The sequence below is a fragment of the Acomys minous genome (genome assembly GCF_964271855.1).
Source record: "Acomys minous genome assembly, chromosome: 11".
In the NCBI taxonomy this organism is placed as follows: domain Eukaryota; kingdom Metazoa; phylum Chordata; class Mammalia; order Rodentia; family Muridae; genus Acomys; species Acomys minous.
The window spans coordinates 116,550,259-116,564,860 of NC_140492.1; the positions used below are offsets into that span (position 1 = coordinate 116,550,259).

General features: G+C 45.6%; 1 protein-coding gene across 3 annotated transcripts in view; it reads right to left on the reverse strand.

Moving 5' to 3' along the window:
• Positions 1 to 10,093, reverse strand: part of NNT (nicotinamide nucleotide transhydrogenase) — a 97,187-nt gene extending 87,094 nt beyond the window's left edge. The window contains exons 1-2 of one of the 3 annotated variants that reach the window (XM_084801395.1): positions 9,936 to 10,093; positions 4,779 to 4,981 (exon numbers count right to left, since the gene is read on the reverse strand). In XM_084801395.1, the coding sequence (XP_084657521.1) occupies positions 4,779 to 4,929 (151 nt within the window). In that variant the 5' untranslated portion in view covers positions 4,930 to 4,981; positions 9,936 to 10,093. Of the gene's footprint in view, positions 1 to 4,778; positions 4,982 to 7,870; positions 8,094 to 9,420; positions 9,578 to 9,935 lie in introns of those variants that run through there. The other 2 variants (XM_084801393.1, XM_084801394.1) reach the window with 2 other exon arrangements.
• Between the last annotated feature and the right edge of the window lie 4,509 nt (positions 10,094 to 14,602).

Consider the following 14,602-nt stretch of genomic DNA (forward strand, 5'->3'; position numbering starts at 1 on the left):
ACCTGCCTCTGCCTCCTAAATGCTGGGATTAAAGGCGTGCGCCACTGCCCGGTGCTATTAACATTTTTAAACAGTATGTTTCTATATAGGCTTTAGTTTCAATTTTCAATTCTTGCCACTGAGTTTTTTAAAACTGAATAAAATTATAAATACAGAGTAACTTATGGAGGCTTTAGACAGATGAAGGCAACATGAAAACACCCACATTTGAACACAGTCTTTTATCACCATGCTGCTTATACACTAATAGTTTACAGTACACTAGAGGCAGACAAATGCTTATTTTCTACCCGAATAGTGAGAAAAATAGGGAGTTGGCATGTGCAAAATTACATCACATAGTTGCTTCTCTGGACTTTACTACTCATCTGAGAGCCTAAGATCCAAATCCAAATTTTGAAAAGCCAAGGCTAAAGATGATAGAGTTGAGTCAAAAGTATTTAGGAGAGCCAGAAGTAGGGGTGCACACTTTAATACCAGTACTGAGAAGGCAGAAGTAAGAGTTCTATATAAGGCTCTGTCTGAGGTCAAGGCCAACCTGGTCTACATAGAAAGTTCCAGGCCAGCTAGGGCTGCATAGTGAGACCCTGTCTCGAAACAAAACAAAAATGAACAAAAAATTATTTACAAGCCAACTTGAAATGGCTTCCACTAGCCAAATATGGTAATTTGAGTATCAAAAAGAATAAATGTGGGGTGGGGAGGGTGGGGAACGGAGAGATGGCTCAGAGGTTAAGAGCACTCACTGGCTGCTCTTCCAAAAGTCCTGAGTTCCATTCCCAGCACCCACGTGGCGGCTCACAACCATCCATAATGAGATCTGGTGCCCTCTTCTGGCGTGCAGGTCTACAGGCAGGCAGAGAACTGTATATTTAATAAATAAATAAATCTTTATAAAAAAGTAACAAATGGGGGAAAGATGGACTGGCTGCTCTCCCAGAAGACCTGGGTTCAATTCCCAGCAGCTACATGGCGGATCATGACTATCTAAAACTCCAGTTCTAGAAGCTCTCTTCTGGCCTCCATGAGCACCAGGAATATCCATGCACGTGCACAGACATGCACGTAGGCAAACCCAGCCATAAAATGAGACGAGGACTTTAGAAAGAATAGCGGAGCATGTAACCCACAAACTCATGTTGATTGTCAGAGAAAACACTAAACATTCTAAATTACAGCATGCAATGTGACAGGGCAGAATAATAGCTTCCCGAGGACGACCACGTCCTAATCCCTACCACCTCTGCATACATTACGCACAGTGCAGCGGACGTACGACAGCAGACAGAATTAAGGTTGCTACTCCCTCGGCCTACAGTGGAAAAATATCCTGGGTTTTCGGGGGAGCTGTGATATAACCCCAGAGGAGGGAAGCCAAAGCATCCTAGTCAAGGATCAGTGTGAAGGTGCTGCTCTGATACGGTCAGGCAGAAAAGGACCACATCCTGGTAAGCAGAGGAGCTTTCCAGCAGCTGGAAAGCTTTGGGAAACAGTCCCCCGCCCCCCACCCCACCCCCTAGTTCCCGGGACAAGCACAGAACTGCCAACACTTGGATGGGGGCCCAGAGACAACTCCTTTGGACTTTGACTTCCAGTGAGCAGGTAAAAAGCCAGCAGGCTTGCGGTTATTTATTACCTCAGGAATAGGAAATTAACACGTAAGGGGACCAACTGATTATCCAGCAAAACTAATAACTGGTGGGAAAGAGCATTTATCCCACCTTTCCAGTTCCATTTTGAAGCAACTAAACTACAGAGAAAAATGTCTTTCTTTATAGAAAAATTCTAGCTGACGTGGGAAGAAAGAATGATGGAGTTTCACCATGTCGGAAGCCTAATAAGCCTGGTGCGGCGGTGCACACCTGTAATCCTAGCACTCAGGAAGACAGAGGCAGGCCTTCCTCTGTGAGTTCAAGGCCAGCCTGGTCTTCAGAGTGAGTTCAGGATAGCTAAGGCTACACAGAGAAACCCTGTCTCAAAAAACCAAAGCGAGAGAGAGAGAGAGAGAGAGAGAGAGAGAGAGAGAGAGAGAGAGAGACAGGGAGGGAGGAGAGAAATCGAAAGCCCTAATTAAATCATGAATTTAGTCAATGGTCATCAATCAGATGGCCAAAAGAACCTGAGTGGGAAAAGCTGATGAGAACTTCACTTCAGAGACCACAAGGACTGTGCCTACACTGGCCAAGTGGTCATCCTGATGGTTTAATTCAGTCCAACACTACCAGTGAGGCATTCTTGCCAGAAATGTATCCTTAAGCTAAGGGAGCCTCAGGTCTAGCTAAATGTTGCAAAAGATTTGAGGAAAAGAAACTGATTCAGCAGAACCAATCAAGGGAACTCACTCAGTCAAACTCACAATACTGGGAAGTCTACTGAGCAACACCTGCACTCTCCAACAAGGGAGAAAAGTAGGGAGGAGCCGCAGAGGATGTAACCAAGTGGTAAAACACCTGGCCAGCGAGTTTGAAGCCCTAGGCCTGATTCCCAGTAAAGAAAAAAAGAAACCAAGTATCTTAGAGATCTGTGGTGGTTTGAATAGGAATGTGTCTGAAGGACTTGAAAGACTCATGTGTTTGAATGCTTAGCCCATAGGGCGACACTATTAGGAGGTGTGGCCTCGTTGGAGTGGGTGTGGCCTCGTTGGAGTGGGTGTGGCCTCATTGGAGGAAGTGTGTCACTGTAGGGGGCTAGCTTTGAGGTCTCCTATGCTCAAGCTATGCCTACCATGGCACACAGTCTCCTTCTACTGCCTGTGGATCAAGATGTAGAACTCTCAGCTCCTTCTCCAGCACCATGTCTGCCTGCACACTGCCATGTTTCCCACCATGATGATAATGGACTAAACCTCTGAAACTATGAGCCAGCCCCAATTAAATGCTTTCCTTTATAAGAGTTGCCATGGTCACAGTGTCTCTTCACAGCAATGAAAACCCTAACTAATATCATAAGAGACACAGCAAGCAAATGCAGTGCATGAACTTTTTGAATAAGCCTCCTGTAAAACTAAAGTAAGAATCTGGGAATGGTGGCACACACACCTTAAATCCAAGCACTAGGGAGGCAGAAGCAAGTGAATTTCTGTGAGTTCGAGGCCAACCTTGTCTACATAGTGAGTTCCGTGACAGGCAGAAATACATAGAGTAATCCTGTCTCAAAAAAAAAAAAAAAAAAAAAGAGGAGGAGTGGATTAGAGGGTAAAATAAAAAAGAAGCAACTGAGAAAATACTGGCTAAATTATGCATTTCAATGTGGTGATTAAATTAATATTTTATTATAGAGAAAGTGTCCTTATCTGTTGAAGCTTTTTTGAAGTAGTTGAGAAAATAAAAATCAAAAGTTAAACAAGGAAGATTTACTTGTTACTGCAAAGGTCTTGATGTTCATAGGTTTATTCACAAGTGCCGTCCCGTCTTATCAATTTTTATCACTAGGTAACCTGACAGGTTAAAAGAAAAGTTTCTCAAGATAAACTTGGGAGCGATAAAGAAAAAAAGGTGTGCTGCCAAAAGTGAACTGTCACCTGAGAACACCAAAAGAGGCTAGAGATCTATTCAAGGTCACAGCTCCTTGGTGACTAGAAAACAGACCTTAAGAGGGAGAAGGAACGCCCATGTTGTTCTTTCATCTCAGGAGCTGAGTGCCATTCTTAGCCGGGCATATTGCCATCTGTAAATAAAACTAAATGTCTTGAGTCTTCCTGACAAATGTTCACATGCTTAAGGTCTGGCCAGTGAAGGACAGATGGATTGAGTCCTGGGACAGTCTTTGGAAAGACTACTAAGAGACAGGTGACCGAGCTTAGAAGGTGACCCCTGGAGCCTCCTGTCCTGCCCTGTACCTACAACAGAAGCGAGTGAGAGTCCTATCCAAAGAGGCCTGATAGGCCACTAGAAAACATCACTCTTGCTGTACTGATTTTGAAGGAAGGACAGGCACGCTCTCACAGTCTCAAAAGTGTATTCACACTGTCATCTGCAGGACAGACAGACAGGAGGAGAAGGGCAGAGGCTGAGAGCACAGAGACTATTTAGGAAACTAATACATCACGTCAGTGGCAGAAGGTGATGGTTTGAACCAAGGCAATAGAAGTGGTAATGGCGGGGCTAGTGAGATGGCTCAGTACTGCTCTCCCTAAGGATTCACACTGAGTTCCCAGCATCCATAGCAGGACACTAACAACAGCCTGTAACTCCAGCTCCAGGGGACCCAACACCCTCTTCCGTTTCAGAGAGCACTTGCCCACATGTGGTGCACGTACACAGAGACACAAAGACAGATAAATAGATAGATAGACAGACAGATAGATACAAACAAAACCAAGCTGAACAGCAGCTAGCATGTAAGATGACTAACATTTCTGACCTGAACTGCAATGAGTCTGCTTTTTACTGAATCTAGGAACATTATTATAAATTGGTTAATATACTTCCTTCCGAATCCATAACCAGAGGTGACCTGTACACGGTACAATCCTCCAATACCTTCTAGGAACAAAGGAAGGCATCGAGGAGAAATGGTGACTGTGAAGCAAAAGACTCCCAAACACAATGCAGCCAGTTAATCTTTCTCTTTTCCCATTATTTTTATCTTCTCTGTTAGCAATGGCAATCTGAAATTTCTGTTAAGAGGAAAATATGGGGGGACATTCACTTGTGATTTTTGACTGTTTGTTTGTTTGTTTGTTTGTTTGTTTGTTAACCACTCACAAGCAGCAGGCCATAAAACTGAATGAGGTATCATCACAGACTAGAGGCACACACGGTGAAGGGCAGTGTTACCTGGCTTTGCAGGGGATTTACACCACAGTGCCTGACGCGTATGAAATGTCCGTAAAAAGGCTTTCTTCCCAGGTAGAGCCTTACAGGACCCCAAGTTGCTGAGGAAAGGACATGAACAGCCAGCCGCCACCGTTTTCAGTAGATGTGCCATGTCGCTCCACACTCCTAACTTTCCGAACCACCAATTCCTTGAAGGTGAATTGCTAAAAAGGAGGAAAAGAATATGTTTAGGTGCCAAGGGGAGAAAAAAAGATCACCTTGTCATTTGAGCATGAGAAACCATATTAACTGTTCATCCACAGGATCTGCATCTGGAATATATTTCTATGCTGCCACCTACAGAAAATTTAGTTGTCAAGTCCTGTACTTGTTCAGCATTTAAGACTTGAAGCTCCTCTCCCGACGCCACTGAAAAGAGCCAGGGTGATGGTTGCACACACCTTTAATCCCAGCACTCAGGAGGCAGAGGCAGGTGGATCTCTGAGTTCAAGGACAGCCTGGTCCACAAAGTGAGTCCAGGACAGCAGGGGCTACACATAGAAACCCTGTCTCAAAAAAACAAAACAAAACAAAACAAACAACAACAACAAACAAACAAACAAAAAAACCTGAAATTCATTTTCTACCTAAAAGTGAAATTAAAAACTCACTATTCATTTCTAGGCCTGAGTCATACGTGTGTGTGTGTGTGTGTGTGTGTGTGTGTGTGTGTGTGTGTGTGTGTGTGTACCTGGAGAGTTTATATATATACACCTGTACAGTTAAGCCACACCTTACACTACAGTTATCTTTTAAGTTAACATATTTGCCAAAAGGGTACATATAATACTTGAATTTCCTTTGATATATAAAAAACACTGTCAGGCACTAGATGACACAAAGCACATTGCTATCTTTTCTGATGCAGTAAAAGGCTTAGCTCTGCCAGCCAGCTCTTCAATTCAGCCTTTAAAATTTGAAATTCGCCTCCACCCCCTCCCCGAGAAAAGCCAGGGCAGTGGCCGCACACACCTAAATGAACATGAGATCCATGTTTGCCTCTCAAGGAAATAAATATGCACGGAATAACAGAAAGAAAGAAAATGGGGAAGGAGGGAGCAGGGAGGGAGAAAGAAAGATCTTTACTACTTTACTGTGTACAGACAGATACGGGTATAACTGAACTCTTCCAGAAGTGGTTCTCAACAGTGGCCAGTATTACTTGAAAGTGTTTTATAATAATGTTTATTTACCCCTAATGTGGCCCTGTGTTACTGACTATAACAGGACAAGGTTACAGCGCTCTGCTGTTTCTTCAGCTACCTTTGCCGTCTTTGGCAGATGCCCAGGGAAGCACAGCAAGCACTCCTTCGTTTCCCCATTTTTCCCTCTGTATTTCTCTTTGCTTCGGGCATGAGAAGAAGCAGAGAGTCTGAAGTCTACGGGTCAAACCTGACTAACTACCCACTATGCCCTTAGGTCCTGACCCATGAGAGGGACTCTCTCTTAGCTAAGCATCATACGCAAGCAGACGCTACATCCACTCATCCAGAGATGCATTTAGCTAGTTTTAAATCTCAGAGATGTTACCACAATTTCCTAAATAAACTTCTTTAAAACACTGAGAAGGAACACTGGTGACAGAAATGATCATGTGAATTTCCCTTAAGTTGTTTATAAAACACTGTCAGGCACTGGGTCATAGAAAACACATTGCTCTCCTGTCTGCTGCAGTTGCTTATTAATTAGATTAATTAATTAGTTAATTAATTAATTCAGCAAATGTAGCCCAAGGACAGAATCTCAGAGGCCCTTTCTCTTCATGGGTTATCCCAACTCCCTAAAACCACAGCTCTTAGTGAGTCAGCAAAGATTCCCCAGACCTAGTCAGCAAATAAATGAAACTGGCGCTAATGGAACAGTGCATTGCCCAAGTCTGCCACTTCCTTATTCTTTAACCTGAAATACTTCGTGCCTCAATCCACTAACCTATAAAGGTGGCAGCAAACAGCAGCTTACTCAGGACATTCTACACTCTAGAAAACCCTTCACTGCCCTGCCTACTTGGAAAATAATAGTTTGATGTTGAACAGATCCCTAATCGGGGTACTATATATGATTCCAATCTAAAAACAAAAACATAAATACTTTATTCAGGCTTTAAACACATAAATCAAAGGTCAGGACTTTATTTATTGCCAAGAAAAATCCACTATACTTGCCCTAACTTAAATATAAATGGTTCTGAAAAGTATTCAGAAAATATGTAAACCATTGGCTAGCCCATGTTAACTCCACACGAGTCACATTTTCCACCTTTTATTTGTTTCAGAATTCTCCATTATCTGATCTGCCATAGACGTCTCAAACCTTGAATCAATAATGGGTAATCCTACAAGTCAAAGTTTAAAAGGACAAAAATGACTGTCTTAGCATGGTATTTGTGAAGGTGCTTACACAATTTATAAGAATAAGTACTTCAGCGGGGCAGTGGTGGCGCACGCCTTTAATCCCAGCATTCTTGGGAGGCAGCAGAGGCAAATGAATCTCTGAGTTCTAGGCCAGCCTGGTCTACAAAGTAAGTTCCAGGACAGCCAGGGCTATACAGAGAAACCAGTTTTGGGGGGTGGGGGGTGGGGGGGAGAAGAAGTACCTCCCCTGAGACTGATGTGTGTCCTGCCAAGGACAGGACCCAGATCTGTACACTTACTGGCAGAGCACATCGCCACTGAGCTACAGCCTCGGCCTTCCCCAAATGGCAACCTGCGGACGGCAACCCCTCTGAGGGTGGGTGACCCCTTCACAAGGGTCTATCTTTTCAGATGCCCTGCATGTCAGGTGTTTACATTACAGATTCATAACAGTAGCAAAATTACAGTTATGAAGTACCGACAAAAATAATCTTACGGCCGCGAGTGGCCACGACATGAGGAGCTGGGCCGTAGCATTAGGAAGGGTGAGAAGACAGCATAGAGGCTCCGACTACGAACTCTGGGTTGGAAGCCCCTGCTGCCATTTATGATAGGCGTGACCTCCTCAAATCACCTAGCTTCTCTGTACCTGATTTCCTCATCCTTAAGGTGAGCATTATAGTAAGACCGTTAAGAACCTACCTCACAGAGCTGCGGGCATTAAAGTAGCAAAATGCCCTAAATTGTAGAGAGGATTAAAGTACACGTGACCCTGGCGAGCGGCTCCATTCACTTCGTTATTATTCTTGGCCAGTGCTTTGCACTAAACAGAGGTAAGTCAATTAATTTTTTTTTTCACTGAATGCTTAAATGACTAGGGCTGGGTATCCTGATGCCGTTCTGCAACTGGTCTCTAAAACAAGAGTTTCAGAGCCTTTCCTTTGTAAAAACAAAAATGTGTTAGCCTTGTAGAAAACTGATCCAATCGGCAAAGATAAGCTGTTTGCTGACACTAGAATAATCCTAATCAACTGCCCCCTGCAGTAAACAAAAAGAGACAGAAAAGAAAATAATTCACAGTTAAAAATGCCAGCATAGCAGAGGTTAAGGCAAGAGGAACAACTCAAGTTCAAGGCCGCTCTGGGCTACGCGTAGAGTTTCAAGCCAGTCAGTGTTAAAGACCGAGACCTTCTTCGTCTCAAAATAGAAAAGTATAAGGATATTAATAAAATAAGAAAGCAAAAATAGCCAATATTTGCCCAAAAAAGAGGGTCCAGTGGGCAAGGAAGCCCCATCCCTCCAGACAAAGTTTCCTAGCACAGCACAGGACGAACGAAGGACACCTGCAAGTATAAACAAAGTCATGCTTCTAAAAGCTAGGCAGACCCGACAAGGACACAATACCCTATCCCGGCAGGCAGCATGACCTCGCCCAAAGCCACTGGTGCCATGGCCCCTGTCACAGGTGCTGCCCCCTCCCTCAGCAACTAAACTGCCAGCCGCGGGCACGTGCACCTGGACTGCTATTTATAACCTCCCGTGGAAGCCCATTGGCTCTGGCTAGTAGTAGTCATTGTGCCTGTCAAGTTTGAACCAGCTCTGCCCAGGCCTACACCCCCATCCCACTGTCCTGACTCACCAATCCAAAACCCCCCTCTCTCACTCTTTAGAAACTGGCACCCCCTTACCACCAGTCAGCCCTGACCTACACTCACGTCTTTCCCGATACACCCAACCAGGCACCCTTGCCTGAACACTCTCAAGGTTCAAGTACAGCTTAGGGGAGGCCAGCTGCCATTGGTACACCACTCACAGAAAGTCCTCTATGACCTCTCTTCCAATTCCTCTTTAGGGCCAAAATGTCTATAGATAACTTTTGCAGCCCTTTCCCCCAAGCCCCCGCCCCAGGATCCGAGATCTGCACCTACACAGCTGTCACTTCATTCCTTGGACCCCCGTTCCCCACATCCACGCTCCACACTCCCTTGCACGCCACCCCGATCGAACACACACAGACACACACAAAAGGGCCCCCGCACCCGTCCCCGAGACAGCGCATTCATTCTCCAGCTGGAGCCTCTGCACCCCACTTGCTGGGCACCGCCGACCCCGCCCCTGCCCCCCCCCGCCCGCTGCATTCTGATGGGGTCCCCTTCGCCAAGGAACTAGGGGTTCAGCGCTGGCTGCCCCGCCTTTTCCAGCATGCTCCCCCACCCGAGGCGCCACAGGGAGGTGGCGAGCGGTTGGCTCACCTGGGCCGGCAGGCGGGACAAGCCGGCGACCCCGGGGCTGCAAGCGAACGCCACGCCGCGTTGGCAGACCCGGGAACGGGCCCCGGCGATGTGCCTCCAACCCGGAAGAACAGCCCCAAACCTGAGGCGGCGGCCGCGGCGGCGGCGACCACGTGACACCGCGCTTCACCCCCACCCACCCGGACCCGCGCCCCCTTTCGGGGTTCCCCCGTCCTCCCCTCTCCCTCCCCCGCCTCCAGCCAAGCCCGCTTCCCCGGATTGCCAAACCCTCTCTGCAGAGGAGAAAGAAACTCCACCAAATGCACTCTTAGAGTGCAGCACCTGGTCCCCCGACAAAGGGTCCTCAGTCCCCCCCGTGGCCACAGGACCCCGGCCCCAGGCCCTCAGCTCCGCCCTCTTGCTCAATCGGTCTCTGTCAGTCAAACCACAGTTGCCAAGCACGGCAACTCAAGTTTTTGGAAATCCATTCCTCTTCTCCCTGGAGACCTTTAAGTCACAAAGTGTGATTTCCTCACCCGGGTCCCAGCAGAACAAATAAACGGATGCTTTTGACTCCACTCTTGGTGCCGGACTTCCCGCCTAGCTCTCTAGGAAAAAAGGGGAAAATCCGAACTTCTGTAACTGGAGAGGACCTAAGCAGCGGGAGGAAGCCGAGGGCGGGAATGGGGGCGTTGTTTTTCCACTCTGGACAGGAGGTGGGGTTTAAATTCCTCACGAACTAAGTCAAGGCCTGAAAATGAACACACATCTGCGTATCTGGCTCCCAGCGGCGAATCCAGCCAAGAGGAAACCCTGTGTTACTGTTAACACAGGCAGCGTGTGGAGTGCACCAGTAGCAGATGTTCCTGTCAACTCTCCTGCTTAAGGAAATTCAGAGCATAATGACCTAGTTAGTGGTGTGTGGTTAGGGTCTCTCACTTGCTCTGCAAGGTGCATTCTGATTAAACTCACAAAACGCTGAATCGAAAAAAGATGGCAGTGTAAAATTGGTAGTGGTGTTGTAGGGTTTTTGTTTGTTTGTTTGTTTGTCTTGTATTTATACAGCAGAAAGGGCCCCTGGGCTTGGCGACTTCCAAGACCTAGAAGGCAGGAAAGGACTAGCCCCCGTGTTTTAAAATAATAATTGTAAGTCAACAGGCAGAGACACTGTGGGTACAGTAAGGCAAGTGCATAAAGAGTTAGAGCTCTTTTGTGCTGGGGACGGTGGCTGAGGGTGGTAGGGAAGGGCTCTTCCACAATCAGCAAGGCCTTTGCACTCTCTTCATGTTGTTCAACTGCTTGCTTTCTTAGGTGTGTTGTTTTAATGCCCCGTCCCTTCGTGTGGATTAATACTCCCTCCCCTTTTCCTTCCTCTGTCCCCCTGTCCCTGTCTTGGGACTGTTCCACAAGCAACACTTCCCCACCTTCAATTTACAGAATCGCTCTATCATCCTTTCTTCTGTGTGGGAACTCCCCACCCCATTGGCCTGTTTTTAAAAAGTTTCCTGAGGTATTTCGAGCTAAACATACAAAACTAACGACTTGAGGTTATCTTGCTCAGTAGAATATCACCAGTTTTACCCGTTCAGCTACAAATTCCATAATTTCCTTTCCTTAAGAGTTGAATAGCATTGCGTTTTGCACATGCACCACACTATCCATTCATTGGCTGAGGGACACCTAGGCTGATTCCACTTCCTAGCTACTATGTATACTTCAGCAGTGAACGTGGACCTGCAAGGGGGATATAGATTCCTTATTGTTTTCCCTAGTGTTCTAGTGCTGTGAAAAGAACCAATGACCACAGCAACCTTTGTGGGGGAGATAAACATGTTTTTGTTTTGATCCCAAGTGTGGGATGGGGAACAGACTTGTGAGAGAGCAGGCAATGTGTATCCACTTAGAAGTAGAGCCACTTCATGTGGGGCTGGGGGGGGGGGGGAGTGTTAGTTGTTGCCCCTGAAAAACATCCTAATACAGACTCTGAGAGGATATACATACAAACATACATACATACATACATACATACATACATACATACATACATACACCCAAAACAAGAGGCTGGGCATTTTGGGGACTTGGTATTGTTTGGCTGTTCATCACTCCATTTCAACAGGCTCCTAGAGAGAACCGCTCTAAGGAAGGCTTCAAGGCTTTGGCTGAGGCTTTGGCTGAGGCTCCGGGTTCCTCAGCAGCAACTTTGGTGGAGCTGCTGGTCTGCTGAGATCCTGCTGACTACGCCAGAGGAATCGTTCCCAAGAACTGACACCCAGGAGGTTTCATTCTTGTTTTCCTTCATCTCCCTTCCCTCCTGTTTAGGATAGTTGGGTTGTAAGGGGGTACACTCACTTAATAAGTTCATAATGAAGGATGATTTATAAGGAAACTGAGCGTACAAACCTTTATAAAAGAAAGCATTTAATTGGGGCCTGAAAGAAACCATTTCAGTGGTTTAGTCTGTTATCATGGTGCAGGCAGACATGGCACTGGAGGGGTAGCTGAGAGCTCTACATTCCTGGTCATCAGGCAGCAGGAAGAGCCAGACGCTGGCCCTGGTTTGACCTTTTGAGCTGCCAAAGCTTACTCCCAGTAACACACTTCCTCCAACAAGGCCACACCTCCTAATCCCTCTCAAGTAGTGCCACTCCCAACAACCAGGCATTCAAATACATGAGCACATGGAGACCATTTCAATTCAAAGGCCCAGATAGAAGATATATGGCCAGAGTTGCCGGGCAGGGGTGGTGGTGCACGCCTTTAATCCCAGCAATCCCAGCACTTGGGAGGCAGAGGCAGGCGGGTCGCTGTGGTTTCAAGGTCAGTCTGGTCTACAAAGTGAGTCCAGGACAGCCAAGGCTACACACAGAAACCCTGTCTTGAAAAACAAAAAAACAAAAGATATATGCCCAGAGTGCTATAACTGGGTCATATTTCTTTTCTTTTTTTTTTTTTTTTTTTTTTTGGAGGAATCTCCAGACTAATTTTCAAAGTGGCTATACTAGTTTACACTTCCATCAGTAGTATATAAGGTTTCCCCATCTGCACATCCACATCAGCATTTGTTATCATTGTAACAATTTAAATCCTGTGAAATTTAGGAGACTTTTAGGCCAACAAAGTCTTAAAGATGACATTATCTTCTAGGAAATTGATCCGATTCAGCAACTGTAATATACCATTACTATCATCTTTAAAGCCTGGGAGCGAAAGCAGTACCTAGTACTCGAAAATGAAAGCGTGAACTAACCCTGAGAAGATGTAGGCTGATGATAAAAGATATAAGCTGAGCAGCGCTGGGAACTCTAAGGCCAGTCTGGAATACGTAAGACCCTTTCTAAGGGTTTTGTTGTCGTTGTTGTTGTTTACTGAATTCCAAAGATGACTTGTTGCCAAAACCTGGCATCTAATTAAAGTCAGGCCAGAAAATAGCTAGTTTATTTTCATCATTCAAGCCTCCCTTTTATGAATATAGTGGCTACTGGGCAGGCAACATTGATACCTGTAACCCCAACACCTGGGAGGCTGAGGCAAACAGAATTCAGCCCTGAATTCAAAGTTAGCTTGGGCTACATAATGAGTACAGAACCAGCCAGCAAAAAAAACAAAACAAAACAAAAGTTTTGTAGACCAGGCTGGCCTCGAACTCACAGTGATCCACCTGCCTCTGCCTCCCGAGTGCTGGGACTAAAGGCGTGCGCCACCACGCCCGGCTCACAAAACAAAAGTTTTAAAGACACTGATTATTATTCTTGGCTAATAGAAAATGAGATAAGAATCTTAGTTGGTGATATCTAACAATCACGCACTTGGCAGGATTAAAAAGAACTATCATTAGGGCTGGGAGTGTAGCCCAGATGTAATGCACTTGCCAAAGGAGGCAAGATGCTGAGATTAATTCAGCCTTAGGATGGCAACCAATAGTATTTGACCTCAGGAAACAAATACATTAATGAGCTAAGTAAACTGATGCTAATCAATAATTAATTGGAAGAAAACTGGCACCAAATAGCCAGCAGGATGTCCACCTGACAGTTTGGTCTATTTAAGTAAATGCACCTGCACTGGGGATTACTGTGAGCATCTACAAACTTCACTTAAACTGGTGACATCAGCTCCTGGGGAGGCTGAGGAGCCCAGGAGTTTGGAGACCAGCCAGATCAACATAGCATGGCTGGTCCTCTTAAAACAAAACACTAATTCTGCATACTTGTGTGGTAAGTGCTAATTACAAAAAGCTTTATCAATAGAAAGATACATGGTATTTTCAGGGGCCTGGGAGAACAATAAGGGCTAGAAACTCCATTAGCATCCTAGCGCTGCTGTACCGCGGGGGCGGGGGAGCTCGCGGTAAGCCACCCCAAAATACTTCCTTAACGTATTTAAAGATTGCTCTTCAGGGAGACTGCAGGCAGAGAGTAACGGAAAAGCTACCCTCTGGGGGTGATTTGAGTCTGTAGTCAGAGTAAAGGACAGGTGCACGCAGGCTGTTCCTGAGCACCATCTACCAAGCACAGACCTTTTCATAGGAGGAAGGAACTGGGGATCTGCCGCGGGCCCAAACACAGACTGATGAACGTGACCTTCTGAAGAGACACTGTTTGTTACCTTGGAAACTTTATCAGCCCTATAACATGACCTTTAGTTGGGTGCATTTTCTGCCTTAGCTCACATGCTACTTAAGCTTTGAGTGCCCTACCTTCCTTTGAATATATATATATTTCCCCCCCAAGGGTAGGTATATATATTCAAAGGGTGGGTAAGGACTGAACATACAGTTCCATACAGCCTAGCATTTATTATACCTCTGAGTGTTTATTCAAAAAAAATTATTCTCTCATCAAAACCTAAATGTGGGGCTGGAGAGATGGCTCAAAGGTTAAGAGCACTGGCTGCTCTTCCAAAGGTCCTGAGTTCAATTCCCAGCAACCACATGATGGCTTACAACCATCTATAATGAGATCTGGTGCCCTCTTCTGGCCTGCAGGAGTTATATGCACTGTGTATGTAATAAGTAAAATAAAATAAAATAAAAAACCCTAAACATGAAAGTTGGTAGTGATTTAATCTAGATGTTCCTGGTGAATAGTGAATGGATAAATGGGCTGTTAGCTTGGAGACTGTTGTATACAACTTACACGAAATATTACTAAACAAAGAAAAGGAAGAAACAGCATGTACAACTTGGATGAATTTCAATTGT